A 17,157-nucleotide genomic window follows, 5' to 3' on the forward strand; every position below is an offset into this window, starting at 1 on the left:
CCCACAAACAATGTATACAAGTACCTATTTCCTCTTAGACTTAGCAGGAGTGGATAATATCAGGGGTTTTGTGGGGTTTTTAAGATTCTATTTATTTGAGAGAGAGAGAGAGCGCAAGTACAAGCAGGGTCAGCAGAGGGAGAAGGAAGCAGGCTCTCCACTGAGCAGGGAGCTGGATCTTAGGACCCCAGGATCATGACCTGAGCCGAAGGTAGTTGGGTAAACTGTGCCGCCCAGGCCCTCCAGGTTTTTTTTGTTTTTTTTTTTTTTAAGATTTGTTTATTTATTTGAGAGAGAGTGAGAGCACACGTGCACGCGAGAGAGAGTGAGGAGGAGGGGCAGAGGGAGAGAGAGTCCCAAGCAGACTCTATGCTAAGTGTGAAGCCCAGCGCAGGGCTCAATCTCATGACTCTGAGATCACAGCCTGAGCTGAAACCAAGACTCAGTCATTTAACTGACTGAACTGTCCAGGTGCCCCCAGTTCTTTTTTTTTAAGAAAATTTTTGCTTCTCTGATGGGTAAAAAATTAGTTAATTTTGGGAGTGATTATAGAAGAGTGATTATGAGCTGAACTTGAGCCTACCTGGCTGAGGTCAAGTCCTGAGTCCTTCCACGTAGTAGTTGTATGACCTCGGTGAGTTATGTAACCTCTCTAAACTTCAATTTTCTCATCTGTGAAAGGGAATGAATGACACTGGTAGTTGATATCTCATAGTAACTTAAAAAAAACTATTTCTTATGGAAAATTTCAAAATATATAGCAGTAAAATAATTGCCAACTCTTAGCCGATCCTGTTTCTTGAGTATTCCCCATACACTACCCCTTCTGTAGTTTTGTGAAGCAAATGTTATAAAAATAAATATTTCATCATGTATTCTGAAAGATGGTGATGCTGTAAAAAATGTAATTACTATACTATTATTATACCTGGAAAACTATCATCAAATATGTAGGAATATTTCAAGAGTTAAACGAACTAATATACACATATAATGAGCTTAAAACAGTGCCTGGCACATGGTAAATGCTCTAGAATTGTATGTAGCCATTGTTGCTATTGGTCTAACTTGTAATTATTTGATTACTGGAAGCTTTATATGTTTCTTGGCCACGTGTATTTTTTGATAAATTATTTAAAATTTTTTGTTCATTAATCTATCTTTTCCCTTTGTGAATTATAAGATTTCTTGATATGTTCTGGGTATGAACATTTTGACTATTATATATATTTGGTAATTCCTTTCAGCCGACATTGATAATGTCTTCTGTCATGTGAAAGTTTGGTTGTTTGGAGAGGAGTTCTGTCCTCTTTACGGCTTCAGAGTTTAGTTTCTTCTTAAAAATGTCTTTCCCCCTCCAAGATTTTATTTTTATTTTATTTATTTATTTATTTATTTATTTATTTATTTTCCCCTCCAAGATTTTAAAGGATCTTCTGTATTTTCTTCTAATACTTTTATGGTCTTTCATGTAGCTTTTGAAAAAGTTTATCTCCTTAGTCCAGTTGGAATTGAGGTCTGCTCTGAGGTAGTGCTCTAATTTTATCTTCTTTCCAAATGTGTATTTTGTGGTGTTTCTATCCTTTACTGATTGGTTCACTCTTCATTGACTATCTTTAAAAGCCATGTTTAAGGGACACCAGGGTGGCTCAGTGGTTGAGCGTCTGCCTTTGGCTTGGGTTGTGATCCTAGAGTTCCAGGATCGTGTCCCATATTGGGCTCGCTGCATGGAGCCTGCTTCTCCTCCCTCTGCCTATGTCTCTGCCTCTCTCTGTGTGTCTCTCGTGAATAGATGAATAAAACCTTAAAAAAAAAAAAGCCATGTTTAGGATTTACCAATTCCTTACAAATATATGGGTATAGCTTTGGATTCTTATTCTAATCCATTGATTATTTGTTGCAGCATGAACATAATACTGCAACTTTAGAGTATGTTTGATATAATTTCTTTCTTGGGGCACCTGGCTGGCTCAGTCAGTGGATCATGTGACTCTTGATCTCAGAGATATGAGTTCAAGCTATCCCTCCCCCCCCCCCCCCGTTACTGGGTTTAGACATTACTTAAAAGTCTTTTTTAAAAATATTTATTTATTTATTTGAGAGAGAGAGCAAGAGAGTGGGGGGAGGAGTGGAGGGAGGGAGAGATTGAAAGAGAGAGAGAGAGAGAATCTCAAGAACACTCCCCACTGAGCCCAGAGCCTGAGGTGGGCTTGATCTAGCAACCCTGACATCCTGACCTGAGCCAAAATCAAGAGTTGGATGCCCAACCAAGCCACCAGATGCCCCCCAAATAAAATCTTTTTTAAAAACCTTCTGTTCTTTGGGATCCCTGGGTGGCGCAGCGGTTTGGCGCCTGCCTTTGGCCCAGGGCCTGATCCTGGAGACCGGGATCGAGTCCCACGTCGGGCTCCAGGTGCATGGAGCCTGCTTCTCCCTCTGCCTGTGTCTCTGCCCCTCTCTCTGTGACTATCGTAAATAAATAAAAATTTAAAAAATAAAAAAATAAAAAAATAAAAACCTTCTGTTCTTTAAAAAAAATATCTCTTGGTTATTCTTATGCATGTCCCCTTCCAGGTGAATTTTAGAATCCATTGATTAAGTAAAAAATCTTGTTTGGATGGGACTGTATTGAATTTATAGATTAATTAAGGAAGAAGGGACAGTTTAGATTTGAGACCAGGAATGTGGTATATTTTTCTACTTATTCAGTAATCCTGTGTCCTTCAGTAAAGCTTTATGGCTTGTTTGTTTGTTTTTCATATGGGCCTATCTTGTTTTTTGTTGGCAGTGTTTTTGGGGTTTTGTTAGGTTTATTTTTGGCTACTTTACAATTTTTTAATTCCTTTTTGTGAATGGATTTCTAGTTAGATTTTGGTTGGTGATTGTTGATGTATAATAATAGCTAACATCTGTGGGTATTCGCTCTTGTGTCACACACTGCTTACGTATCCTATCTCCTGTCATTTTTAGTAGCCCATTTCTAGCTACTATTATTATTTCTGTTTCACAGATGAAGAAGCTGGGTTTCAGAGAGGTTAAATAACTTGTCCAAGATCGTATACTTACTAGGTGGTAGAGCCAGGAGCCCTGAGGCTGTGCCCCTTTTCACTGTGTACACAGCATGCTAACCCTGCTATTCAGTATAATCGTTTTTTTGGTTTAGTGTTTTGGATTTTCTCAGTAGGCAATTATATTGTCTGCAAATAATAACCATCCTGATCCCTACTTTTCCCATGCCTCTTGTTGGGCACACAGTTGTGTGGATCTTGTGTCATCATTTCTCAGTAAGTCTGACCCAGCCAGCTGTCCTTCAGCACTGGAACATATATGCCATTCCTTTCTCTCAGGATCGATGGAGCAGTTCTTGTGTTAGAGGCCGTGCAGATGGAAAATAGAGCATAGAAGCTCTTCTCCCTGCAGCCCCAGCACATCTTGTTTAATTCATAGATTGCACAGTGAGTTCTTGTTTTTGGTGTCCTTCATTTTTCCTCTCTGTTATTCTGTCCTTCCATTGTTCAAGTTTTTCTAAGTTCCTACTTCTTGAGTGGAATGTGTACATTTGGGAGGAGCTACTTCAAGATTCCTCTTCTCTAACCTGGGCCGGGATCTTCCATCCTTGGTCAGGCTGAGCTTTTGCCATTGGTACAATGGAAAATGACCATGTGTGTTTCTTCGGAGGAATTTTCCAGCTGTAGGACTGCCCTCATCCATGGAGTAGCAGCAAACTTGCTTTGTTGGCCCTTGTTTGTTATGGTTGCAGTGGGAGTAGGAACACTGGAGCCCAGGCTCTAGACAGACCCAGCCTCTGGACACTCTGTCTAGAGCCTGACCTTCTGGGTGGCCACTTGCACCATCCTGTCTTGATGCACTTGAGCTAAGAGAAGTGTGTGTACGTATGTGAGTGTGTGTGAGTGTGTACTGAGCAGGGTGTTCCAGGCCTCTACCAGCTATCACAATCAGGAGTTGATCTTGCTCCTTAATGGTCAGTGCCTAGTTGGGAGGAAAGAGGCCTACTGTAGGCTTCCTGACTAACCTCGGGCCTCTGGTCAATCCCAAAGCTTCAGTCCAAGGTGTGCCATTGCTGACACCTGCTCTAGCAGGACTATTGGGTTACCTGCTTTTGGCCATGGGTTAGTAGATAGGGGTGTCCAGTTATGTTGTATTTTCCCTTACAAGGCATAAATGATATGTTTTTCCCTTTAAAAAGTAGTACCTACTCATTAAAGAAGATTTGGAAAATAAAATTTAGAAGAAAGAATTGTTAATTACTCTACTGCCCAAACATAATCACTTTGAGCATCTAAGCATGTTCCTTTCCACTCTTTCCTTTCCTATGCATAGGCTTTTAGAAAATAGTTGCACTAGGGCTGTTTATCCTTTACTTTTTTTCTTGTAATAGTATCTTAAGCACCTTGCCTGTACCCTTTAGGACCATCATTTTATTTATTTTGTTTTTTTGTAGGAGCTGGACCTGCTTTTGGATCCAGTCACTTTTTTTTTTTTTTTAAGATTTCATTAATTCATTCATGAGAGATACAGAGAGAGAGGCAGAGACACAGGAAGTGGGAGAAGCAGGCTCCACGCAGGGAGCCTGACATGGGGTTTGATCCCGGGATTCCAGGATCATGCCCTGGGCTGAAGGCGGTGCTAGACTGCTAAGCCATCCGGGCTGCCCAGGACCATCATTTTATTTTTATTTATTTATTTATTTATTTTTTTTAATTTTTTTTTTTAATTTTATTATTTATTTATGATAGTCATACAGAGAGAGAGAGAGAGGCAGAGACACAGGCAGAGGGAGAAGCAGGCTCCATGCACTGGGAGCCTGACGTGGGATTCGATCCGGGTCTCCAGGATCGCGCCCTGGGCCAAAGGCAGGCGCCAAACCGCTGCGCCACCCAGGGATCCCTGGACCATCATTTTAAATGACTGTGTAATATTCCATTAAGTAGATGGACCATCATTTACTTAATATATTTTTGGTCTTGACCCCTTGAAGGCCTCCCTTCTCTGTTAACCCATTTTGGTTCAGTCATTCATGAAGTTGGCTTTTGAGTTGATATTTTCTATCTCTACCATTTCTTTGAGATAATGGTATGCCAGTTGCTATGTGAAATGGGCCTTCTTGCCTTAAACTTGACACGTTCAAGCTTCAGATAGGCCTCTTGGTCTTTTTGTCCTCGTTTGATGAACAAAGTTTTATTTACCATCCCCTCCCTGGTCATACAGCTTTAGTTCTGGCACCCCCCAGCCCTTCTACTCAGGTGCTCCTGTGGATGGTGAGCCCCCTAGTGTGCTCCTGATGTGCCCCTCAGCCTTCTAGTCTTGTGTACAGCCTTCAGGAGGCTGTTTCCCTAACTGCAGTGTGGGATGTTTGCTGGAGAGAGAACAAGATTTCTTTGCCTCTTCCTCCCCTTCCCAGACACATAAATTTCCCTTCCCCTTGGGTGGCCCAGGGTGACCCATTGGGAGCCGGAGGCCTTGCACTCACCAGCCCTGGCCTGTGTCTGTCCCCTTCCTGACTTTCCTTGCCCTCCTGCTCCTACTCCCCTGGCCCTCCCTCCCAGCACTGTCACTGCACTCCTGCTCCCGGCTGCCCTAGCCCAGCCAGTCTGTGTGACCTTCCCGCTGCATTCTTGCTTGGGGACGAGCTGCTGTGATGATGTCAGTGGCGCAGGTTAGCAGATGGCGGCCACCGCAATGAGACCTGACATGTTCTAATGACTCCCTCCTTCCCACCCTTGCCGGCCACGCCAACAGAGGGGCCAGGGTTTCCTTGAGGCATTTTCAGAGGGGGCCGCGAGAACTCGGGGGGGCCCCCAGGTGCCGATGGGGCCCGTGACCTTTGCCGCTATAATATCACTGTTTCACAAGCAGGGCGGTTCGGGAGCCCACTTGCAGCCCATCAAAAATTGATTTAATTGCAATTTTTCCTCCAATTAGGAGCACTGGAGCCTGACTAATTGGAGTAATAGAGAGTAATAAGGCTCAGATAAAAAGCCTTCCTCGGCGGCCTTTGTATCTCGTGTCAGTGCCTGTCAGAGGTCAGAGAGCTTGCATATTCTATTAGGCAACCTGGCCTTCATTTGTACAAATTAGTTTACCCAACAGTAATTAAAATGCCAATGCGGGTTGAAGAGAACTGAATACACTTGATGGGCATGTTGGTGAATGATGTGACAGCTCTGGTGGCCTCCCTTGCCAAAGTGTGTCAGCCGTGGCTCAGGGGCGGCCGGGGCCTGGGCCAGCTGGGTGGCTCTGGGCCAGCCACAGGGCACAGCTGCGAAGCACGCCACTCTGCTGCCGCCTCCGAGCCGTTCAGTCGCCCCTTTCTTCTTCCAGGTGGAGCCGTGTGTGCAGCCGTCCGTTTGTTCGCCCGGCAAGCACGTGAGGTCTCAGGGGGTGCCGGGCACGGTCCGAGGTGCTAGGCCAGGGTTCCTATTGCAGCCCTCTAGTTGTCTCGTGGGGGGGTGGGAGCAGGGTGCGCCCCCTCCCCGGGCCTCAGTTGTCTGGCCCATATAATAGGGCAAGCAGTACCTTCTGCACAGGGTTATGAGGATGAGATGGCAGGAGGTTTCTGAACCCCTTCCTCAGAACCTGGCACAGAGTTGGTGCTCAGCGAATGACTAGTGTCATCAAGATGGCCTGGAGGGAGGGCAGAGGCACAAGAACCTACCTTCTCCCCAGATGTTCATGCCTGAGTGGTTTCCCTTCCTCCCTCTCTCTTCTCTTCTGGTTCTTCTTGTTCTCCTTTCCTCAGTTTGAGTACCAGAACCCCTACTTTTCCTGGGGTCTCTCTCTCTGATGTGGAGGCTCCTGCATCATCTTCTTGGGCCTGATGATCTTTGTGATGCCAGGCACACTGGAGGCAGGACCCAGGGGCCAGGAAGGGTGGTCAGGAATCTGGGCAAGGTCTAGGGCAAAGTGGGAAAGGGGAGGAGCCTAGCTCGTAAGGGGGGCTTGTCATCTGAAGAGAGCAGAGTTCACAGAATCAGAATGACTTTTTTTCCTAAAGTTTTATTTTTTTGAGGGGTGCCTCAGTGGCTCTGTTGGTTAAATGTCTGCCTTTGGCTCAGGTCATGATCCCGGAGTCCTGGGATTGAGCCCTACATCAGGCTCCCTGCTCAGCGAGGAGACTGCTTCTCTCTCCCTCTCTGTATCAAATAAATAAATAAGATCTTTTTTAAGAAAAAAGATTTATTTGAGAGAGAGAGGAAAAAAAGCATGAGCGGGGGTGGGGTGGAAGGGGAAGCAGGCTCCCCAGTGAGGGGGGAGCTCAACATGGAGCTTGATCCCAGGACCCCAAAATCATAACCTGAGCCGAAATCAAGAGCCCAATGCTTAACAGATGGAGCTGCCCAGGAGGCACCCAGAATCAGAATGACTTTTAGACCCTCGAGTTGTGCTTGTACGAGAGTGTGTATGCACGTTGACATGAGTTCATAGGTGCTGTTGGTTCTTCTCATCTGTTATCTGGTTGTGGTGCTTAGGAGGGATTTCGGTGCCCTGGCCATGTAGGACTGTATCCTGTGTCCTTCAGATCTGAGTCTGGTGATGTAAGAATTATTAGGAAGCAGAGGGACCCCCGCCGCAGCTCGTGTGACTAGTTCCCCAGCCATGTTGGCTACGAGCTCCAGAGGGCCCTTCCAGGCTAGTTCCCAGACTTGTGCCAAGTACTTCTTCTAGGCCAGGCACTGTGCTGGCACCAGAGGACACAGGAGCCACCGGATGGTCCGTGATCTTGAAGGGAAGATGGGGAGATAACCCCCAAAATACCATTCATCCCCTGAGGGCAAGGTAAAGTGTGGTAGGGACTCAGAAGAAGGCTGGTCAAGCTCCCGGGGGAGTCGGGCTTCTGCCTGCACACAGGTGTGCCGTCCCCGTCCCCAGGAAGCCCCTGAGGAAGACATGGGCCTGGAGGCAAAAGCCATTGGAATCTTCTTTCCCTTCCGAGGAGAGCTGGCTTTTCTCATAACTTCAGACTCTAAGTTGAGATGACCACAAAGGCCTCTTATGGCGTTGGGGTCCCAAAGAAGTCCCTTCGGGGGCGCCACCGAGGGGGTGTGTGTGTCGGTTTCCTGCCTCTCCAAGCCCTTGCTGGGAACGTTGGGCGCTTGTGGTGCAGAGCACGGCCCGGCCAGGGCGCGGAAGGCGCAGAAGATCTGCTGGCGGACCAAGGCGGGTTGGGGCCCGGGGAGCCGGAGAGCATCGTGCAGACAGGTGACGCGGTGGGGGCTGAGCTCCTGGGGCCATGGCACATCCCACCCCCTCGGCCTCTGTTGGGAGCACCCTACCTGATGCAGCTTGGGCAGGGCAGGGAGCACGTGTGTGGAGGGAGTTCATGCAAGTTCCTGGGAGCTTGGCTGGCACTTCAGTTTCCCTTCCTTTACGGTGGGAATACTAGCTTCTACCCAGTGAACTTCCCGTGTGGTGTGAGGCTTTCTGCGGGGGTCCCAGGACAGCGCATTTGGTCTCCTCCTCCTCCCATGCTCCGTGTGTCTCCCCAACTGGGGAGACTCCTACACCCTTATAACCTTCTGACCCTGAATGTGGCTAGTCTGTGGCTTTTCCTGATGCTCCCTGAAGTCCATGGGAATGGGAGGGTGAGACGGGGAGCAAGCGTGGCCGCGGGTAGGGAGGAACAGTCTGTGTCTGCAGCCAGCTTCCCCCGAGTCCGGGCAGGCCCCCTGGTTTGGGTAGGAGTCCTGGTGCGTGTCCCCTGCAGGACCTGGCCCCAGGGCTGCTTGGCTGTTGCTTACAGGGCTCGTCCTGAGGGTTAAATTTGATGACCTCCTAGGTCCTCATCTGTTCCAGGGGGGCTCTCGACTTTCCTTCCTTCTCTTCCCCCCTGCGCCAGCCACATGGTTGGGCAAGGGGAAAGGGTGGCCTTCGGAGAGCCACGTTTATGAGTGCTGGTCCAGGCAATCATGAAAGGCCTTTGTGTGCTATGAAGGTGAGCGGCACTCCTCCTGGTGGCAGATGGATGGGCCCGGGGAGTCCCAGGAGAGGGTGTTTGCAGCCCCACCCCAGGCTCTGGGAACTGCCCCAGTGGCAGATTCAGGTTCAGGTGCTCCTCCGCTCCCCCTCATCTGCACTTACCTCCTCACGAATTTAGACCTGTGGCTAATCACAGGCCTGCCACAGGCCTCCTTAAGAGATGTCTGTGCATCTGTGCCGGCGCCCCTCACCTGGCCTGCACTCCTCAAAAGTCTGAAGAGCCCAATTGCCCGCTCGAATGCTTTCCAAGTGGCTATTATGTTTCCAACCCAAGGTAATTGGCTTTACCAGTTATAAATGGATTACCCTCAAGAGAAAAATGTTGAGGGGAGGGAGGGGAGGACAACATCTTCTAGCTTTGTAGTTTGGGGCTTCAGTGTCCAGTGGCTGCTTTCCAGGTTTGGGGCATGAAAGAGTGGCTGTTTTGACACAACATCCTGGTCGAGTGGTTGCTGGCGCTCCTGTAGGTCCAGAGGAAGGCGGGATGATGGAGCATGTCCCTAGGGGAAGTCTTGGCTCTCTGAGGCATGGAAGCCCCAGGGGGCTCATGTGGCCTTTTTATCAGCCTGGGGTTGAAAAGCAGACATCTGCCCTGCAATTTTGATTGTAAATCAGGGACTGGGCCAATGCTTGCCCTAACATCTCTCCTGTCAGCGGCCAGCAGGCCACCTCCCCCCAGCCAAAGCCACTGGCTTCTTTGGAGCCCTCACTACAGAAATCTGTCTCCTCTCTGACCTACTTAGGACCAGAGAGCCACAGGTGCTGGGCAGAGCCAGGGCGGATGGACTGCTGCCCCCCACGGCTAACGTGTCATTAGTCTGTCTAGCCCCCCTCCCCCTAGCGCCCGACCTGCAGGGACATGGCCCTTCCCCGCCCCAGGGCTCCTGAGTGACATGACTGTTTTCAACTCTCTTGTTCACAGTTAGGTCTTCCAGCTGGGGTTCCTGCAGGTACCCCTCTCCACCCAGCAAGTCCTCAACAAAGGTGTGGTCTGGCACCTAGTTCCCAGGTGTGATCCTGGTGCTCCAGCAAGCCTTGTGCCCACTGCCTTGTGCCCCAACCTACAAGTGAAATTGCAGTTGGCATGTATTGAACTTTTTAGGGCTGTAAGAGTAACTCTGGGGAGATAGAGTCTCTAAACTTGCCTCCCTTGGCCTGAGGGTTGGTTGTACATCTAGAGAGGTGTTTCTTTCTGGTGGGCAGAGACCATGAGACCCTTCTGAGTAGTGAGCCCTGCTGTCCTTGATCCTGTGGGGCCCCTGGGGGGCTGTTATCCTCCTTGCACTGCCACTAGTCTCCTGTGGCTACTCCCAACGCACCCCCCCCCACCCCGCCCCAGCCATTTCTCTCATCCTGTCTCAACTCTGTGATTCCCCTGGAGAATGAGCACTGCACTTCCAATTGTGTAGCCATCTCCGCCACAAGTTCTGACAAGCCATACCTGACTCTGCTCTCCTTTTGTTTGGCAGCTCTTTTGTGACAGGGACGGCTTGCTGTGGGCACTTCTCACCCCTAAGAATCTGGGACCTCAACAGGTAAGAGATTCCTGAGCCACCATGGCTTCCGTGGGGGTGGGGCTGGAGCAGCCAGGGAGACAAAGCAAAGACCTTTTGGCTGGACCTGCCCCAGCTTCAGTTGGCCACCCGGCAGTCCAGGAGGAGGTTGGGAAGCACTCGGCCTGGCCCACAACCCACTGACTGCCTCCGAGTGCATGCTCTCCTGGCCTCATAAGAGTTTGCTCGAGGAAAGCTTGGAAGTTTATAATGATTTCACATAATATAAAAATTTCACATAGAAATTAGGATAACGACAACAGTTTGGAGTTTTTCTCCAAGGAGTGCCTGATTATGTGGCTACATAAAATCCCATCTCTCCTAAAATAAAGAAATTTTGAAAGTGACCTGCAGATCCATAAAAAGAATGATACAGAACAGTTAAAATATATCCAGATTTTACTCACAATTCTCTGCCTTGGCAGGTTTGACACATTCCCACCAGACTATCTACCATCCTGTTAAGTTTTTGTTTTTTTTGTTTTTTTAAGCATTTTTATTTTGAAATAATTACAGATTCATAAGAAGTTCCAAAAATAGGACAGTGAGGTACCTGTGTAACATTAGATAATATAGAATAACATATAATGTAAATCAGAATCAGGAAATTGACATTGGTATGACCCACAGCCCATTATTTGGGTTGTAGTCATTTCTGCGTGTGTGTGTGTGTGTGTGTGTGTGTGTGTAGTTCTGTGCAGGTTTATCCCAGGTGTAGATCCATGTCACCATTATCACAGTTAGGGTATGGAACTGTTGGAACCCTCATCTCCTTTATGCTCCCACTGTTACCTCCCTTTCCCTCCTATGCTCCCTCTTTCCCTGACATCTGGGAACCACTTCCATGTTCTCTATCTCTATAATCATGTCAGTTTGAAAGTATTCAATAAGTGAAATAATGTATGTAACCTTTTGAGATTTGTTTTTCCTCCAGAATAATTCCCATGAGGGCCATAGCAGCTGTTGTATATGCTGGTAGCACTTTATTGTGGTCACTCAGTAGGGATGTGCCAAAGCGCTCTCCCCCTGAATAGCACTCCCTCACTGAAGGACATTTGGGTTATTTTCAGTTTTTGACTATGGCAAATTAAGCTGTCATGAACATTTCCATATAAGCTCTCCTATGGACCTAGGTTTTTATTTCTCTGGGAATAACGCCTTAAACTAAATAGTTTGAATATCTGTACCATTTTTATGATCTAGCTCCGGTGTATGGGAGACTAGTTTCTTCACATCCTCAACAGCATTTGGAACTGTCACTGCTTCTTCTCTTAGCCATTCTCATAGGTGTGGTATCTCATGGCTTTAATTGGAATTTCCTTAATAGCTAATGATGAAGAACATCTTTTCATGTGCTTATTTGCCTTCTGTATATTCTCTTTGGTGAAATCTCTGCTATGTCTTTTGCCCACTTTCTAATTCAGTATAGTTTTTTTCACTGTTTTGAGAGTTCTTTATGTTTAGATATGAATCCTTTGTCAGACCTGTGGTTTGCCTATACCTTTAGGTCTGGAGCTTGTCTTTTTATCCTCTCGACATAGGAGAAAAGTCCAAAATTTTAAATTTTATGATGTCCAGACTATTGACTTTTTCTCTTGTTGATTGTGCTCTTGGTATCAGGTCTGAAAAATCTTCCCCTAGCCCCAGGCTCCCACATTGTGGTTTTCAGTGCTGTGATTTACAGAAGCAGTGAAGGTGTGCTCTGCTGGCCTGTCTCCTGCCTCAGTTGCTCTAGCAAGTCTCCTTTTCTCTCTGTCTCCTTAGGAAAGTATTAGCCATATCCTTTCTTTCCCTGAAAAATCTGTTGTATTGTCAATCTTTCCAAAAGATTTTTTTAAAACACATGAGATGTTTTCATTAAATATGGTTTTCTCTACAACATTCTTTTGGTGGTCATTGAATTACAGGGATAGGAAACTCATAACTTCCACAGATACCACATTCCATCTTTTGGATAGCTCTGAGAGTTCTTGTGCCTGCCCTTCATTGAGGGTTGATCTGCTTCCAGGATCACAGCTCCTGGACAAGAAGCAAGTTGAACCTTGCCTCTGAAGACAAGCTTTTAAATATCTGAAAACTTTGGTCCTGTTCCTCCAGCGTCTTCTCTTTATCAGGCCAGAAGTCTGAGGACCTTCAATTGTTGCTCAGAAACATAGTTAGGGTGCTTTTGGCTATAAGTAATGAGGACCTAATTCAAAGTGGTTCAAGCAATAAAGGGGTTATTATTATCTTAAGTGATAAGGAGTCAGTCCAGGAGTTGGGTGGTTCGCAGGTTCAAGGATTGACGGGTTTGGCAGCACAGTGAAAGCTTGAGGGCCCATCTTCTCAGCTTGCTCTTTGGTCATCTCAGTCAAGCTGAGTTTTGCCTTTACCCTCAGGCTTGTTCACAAAAGCTCTACCAGCTCATAAGGCAGCACCCAAAGGGGGAAGGAGGAAGGAAAGAGCATGTCCCTGCCTGCAATCTCTTTTTAAGATGGGGAAACCTATTAGAGGAGCCCCCTCATATTTAGTGAGCCAAAGGTATGTTCCAGTACTCACCCCAAACCAAACTGTGGCAAGGGAAATGGAATGACCAGTCCGGTTGTCCTTCTGGGCCTGAGGAAGATGCCAGCTTCCCTCACATGCATATTGGCAGTGGGGGAGGTATGGGGGCACAGAATCAGATTTTGGTCAGCAAGAAAGTGAGGAATAGCTGGGTGGGTGACCTGCAGTGTTGGTCTCCTACTTATTTTAGGACCATTCTCACCTGAGAGTTTCTCCAGTTTATCTGGCTGGATCCCTGTTGAAATGAGATGTTCATAACTGAGTGCTGAATACACCATGTGTAAGCTGGTGAGTGGCAGGTGCTATCCTCTTCCTTATTCTAGATCCTCTGCTTTTGTTAATGTAGCCAAATGGTCACATCATACTGTTGCCAGCACAGCTAAAACTTCCAAGGGTTCCTTTGTTCTGTAGCCTCTGAGATGTTGGAGTACCTGCAGTCTGTGAGAGCTGTTCCCCTGGCTGGCCCTGCCCAGCACCTGCCCCTGGAAACTTCTTGCTTCTGTTCCAGGGCCAAGGCAAAAGGAACCCCTCCTCTGGCGTGTGATGGGGGAGGCTGCGAGGAGCTACAGGAGCACAGGCTGTGTGGTTGGACAGACTTGGATTCTAGAATGGACTCTGTTGCTGGTTAGTTCTGGGGTTAGGGGGCCTTTCTGGGCCTCAGCTTCCACGTTTGTAAATGAGATTTAATTATCTCTACCTTACAGAACTATTATGAGGAAACATTTGAAAAAGTGCCCATACAGTACTTGTCTTCTTCACTCTTTTCTTCCTCACTTGCTGCCTTCTCCATTAGGACCTTAGAGTTTGTAGAGGCTTAGCTTTTTAATTCTCCAAACACCTGTGGAGATGTTTAGAGAACCTTTGGTTGTCTCTAAACACCACCAGAGGTGAGTGGTCCTGCTCACCTCCTGGCATAGAGAGGGCTCTTGACAGTAAGTAAGGCTGTAGGTCACAAGATAGGTGTTTCTGCTGAAAGTCCATCTTAGTCGTGGCTGGACCTTGTGCCGGGCATCCTCCCTGGCCTGCGCCCAGGATGGCAAATGGGCCAGGGGGTGGGGGGTGCACCACCATGGCCCACTTTTAGCTCAGAGTTTGAGTGATCTTTGAAGGCCTCTTCTGCCTGTGGTTTCCTTGCTGGAGGGGCTACTGGGCACAGACTTATGGTCAGGATGTAGTTATAAGGCACCAAGTCCTTGATTAGCACTAGTTTATAAAATCCCTAGTCCTAATGAACCTCAAACACTGGGTCTTTACAGAACCCAGGAAGAACCCAAGGGAGAATGGGCACAGAACAGCTCTGGCTGTGATGCTCACTGGAGCCAGACAAGAAGCCACCACTGTACCCTTTGGAGAGCCTGTGGCAGTGCCACCCCAGGCAGCACATGGCTTTGCCTTCTCTCTGGCCCCTGGACTCCCCTCTTCACCACTGAGAGGAGCCAGGCCTCATTTAAACATCCCGCCGGTGCCCGGGGAAGCTTGGAGAACTGCATGGTGCTGGGCTCCGAGGAGAGATGCCCCAGTGGAGGCATCTGCTTTTGGTGGGAGGAAGTCGGTGGACAGGGTAACTATCTGTAGCTGTCTTTCCCAGAGAAGCCCAAGCAGATAATAAAGCCATGTAGAAAATAGGATTAAGGTAATGAACAGGCAGGACAGAGTTTGATCTTTCAATAATGCCAAAGCCTGACTGACAGGCCAATCTGGAAGGTGGAGCAGCACCGCCGGCAGGACTTGGTGGCGAGGCGCTGTGCAGGGCTGGGTGGATTCTTTGCTTTTAACCTGTCACTGCTGAAACCCGAGGAGCGCCGGGATTTTCTCTTTTATGTGTGTGCTGTGACTGGGGTGGCGGGGGGGTGGGCAGGGGGGAGAAGGCATGCTGGAGGGGCAGTGTTGCTCTGAGCATCACCCCTCTGGGGCTGCCCTCAGGATGACGGTGGGGGTTGGGACACACCTGGGAGGTGAGGTGCCTGGCTGTGCCCTTCTCCCTGCTGTCTCTCAGGCACCCACTGTCACTTCTCACAGTGCCTGGGGCCCCCGTCAGTCGCCATGGCTCCCTCAGCCATCAACCCTAGAGACTCTTCTCCCTATGAGCTAGAGACAGGGAGATGCTGGCTGCAGTACAGAGGCCGGAGGGCAGCTGTGGGCACACAGCCATGGCCTAGATGGCAAGAGCTTGGCTATCCCTCTCTCCCTTTCTCCTCTTTTGCCTTTCTCTCCCCTGGAGTTGGAAACCAGAGGTGGGGCCTGAGCACAAGGAATTTCTAAGCTGTCTAAACCGGGTAGAGAGAAAGATGGAGACCTTTCCCCACCCGGGAGGTGCCAGTGTTCCTGCTTCCAAGGGTAGGTGGTCTTCAGGCCCAGATGTGGGCTCTCAGCAGCCAACTGCTGAGGCATCCCTCGCTAGGCTCTGGGTCCCATCAGGCCCCGAGGAACTGGGCCTGGGATTTGAAGGAATCCAGGCCCATCTTGTGTCCTCCTGTGCATTTGAGCAGGAGCCTCGGCTAGGTCCCGGGGAAGGTGCTATCTATGTGGGGTACCTCCCAGCTGCTGAAACGCCTGGGGTTGGACTGGCCTGATGTCATACACACCCCTCCTCCCCGGGCTTGCTCTCGCTATGGGTTCTGCATTTCTGCCAAGGGCATTTGAGCTAGATCTAGCATTGGTGATCCCAGACCTGGAGGTATCCTAGTGGGTACAGCCACAGCCCTAAGCGAGCCTAGGGACTGGGAAGGGGATAAGGGTGGGCTTAGGTGACCCCAGCCATGCTAAGGACATTGAAAGTTCAAGTCCTTGGCCAGGCACTGTGCTGCCCTGTATATGTGTGACTGTGTATGTCCCCAACACACATCCCCTCACCTCCCCTTCTGGCCAAGGTCATCCCAGTTCCTCATTACTCTTTCGTTTCTATCCTAAAGCCCCTGAGTCTCCTCTTTCTCGCCAAAGTTGGGGGAGGTAGACTTCTCACACATTCTGACAGGTGCCCTCTTGTTTCCCCTCTTGAAGCTTTGCTCTTGCTGCCCCCTGTACCTGGATCCCCACCCCAACCCACTCCCTACCTCTATCCTGCTTGCCCCCTGCAGTGCAAACAGCACCTCTGCCACAGAGACTGCCCTGACCCTAGCCCCTGTGGCTGGAGTGGGTAACCCTTAGAGCACCCGTAGGACCACCGGTCAGCCACCATGTGCCAGGACCTGATCTGGGAGCCTCGGATTGAGCGAAGATGCCTATTGGAGCATCTAGTGGCATTTGGAATGGTGATGGGTGCTTGGCTGCAGCCCTTTCTAATGGCCTGCAGAAGGAGCCAGTGTCCGGCGCATAGCCCGGCCCCACCAAGGGCACAAGGATACCCTGGGGTGCCCATCTGGCCCAGGTGTGGCTTCGTCTCTGCGGGAGCCTCCGCCTCCACCCCCACCCCCACCCCCACCCCAGGCGGGCTGGGCCTCAGGTCTGGGTGATTAGGGAACTGCCCTGTTTAAAGTACCTGCCTTCTCCTTTGAAAGTATTACTGACAGATTTTTTTTCTTTTTTCCTTTACCTCTTTAAGGAACCCTGTAATTTTTTTCTTTCTTTCTCCCCCCTCTTTCCTTTCTTTCTTGTCCCCACTGTCCCCCTGAACTCTTTGAAATTGGCTCTCTGCCTGCTGACACCAAACTGATACTTTGCGTTTCACTTCTCCTTATCCCTTTATGGCAACAGATGTTGAAATTTTGTATCCTTTTATCTGCCCGGCTGCCCCTTCCTGTAATTACGGCCCCCTCGTTAGCAGTACAAAGTGGGCTGCCCGGCGGCCTGGCCTCTGAGCCATTGTGTCTGAACACGTGTGCGCGGGCAGGCGCAGGGGGCCGCACACGTGCACGCGCACGCGCACACAGGCAGGGGAGAGGCTGGGGTCGGGCAGGGCCCTTCCCGCTCGCCTCCTCCTGACCAGGCCGGGGCAGGCGAGACTTCTGCGCTCCTCCTGGCCTCCACTACTCTGTTGTCACATCTGGGACCTACAGTGCCTCCTGGACCCCTGCCCACTCCGCGTCCACCAGAGGGCTGGACGAGGCCCCCTCCTCCCTGCCCC

The 17,157-nt window shown here is 49.1% G+C and overlaps 1 protein-coding gene across 4 annotated transcripts in view; it reads left to right on the forward strand.

Annotated features, from left to right (window-relative positions):
• FBXW4 (F-box and WD repeat domain containing 4) overlaps window positions 1-17,157 on the forward strand; it is an 82,622-nt gene that overhangs the window by 59,940 nt on the left and 5,525 nt on the right. For all 4 annotated transcript variants that reach the window (XM_041730345.1, XM_041730361.1, XM_041730337.1 and 1 more), the window contains exon 6: window positions 10,467-10,532. In XM_041730345.1, coding sequence (XP_041586279.1) covers window positions 10,467-10,532 — 66 coding nt within the window. The remainder of the gene's footprint in view (window positions 1-10,466; window positions 10,533-17,157) is intronic.

This window comes from Vulpes lagopus, chromosome 2, assembly GCF_018345385.1.
Source record: "Vulpes lagopus strain Blue_001 chromosome 2, ASM1834538v1, whole genome shotgun sequence".
NCBI classification, from domain to species: Eukaryota; Metazoa; Chordata; class Mammalia; order Carnivora; family Canidae; genus Vulpes; species Vulpes lagopus.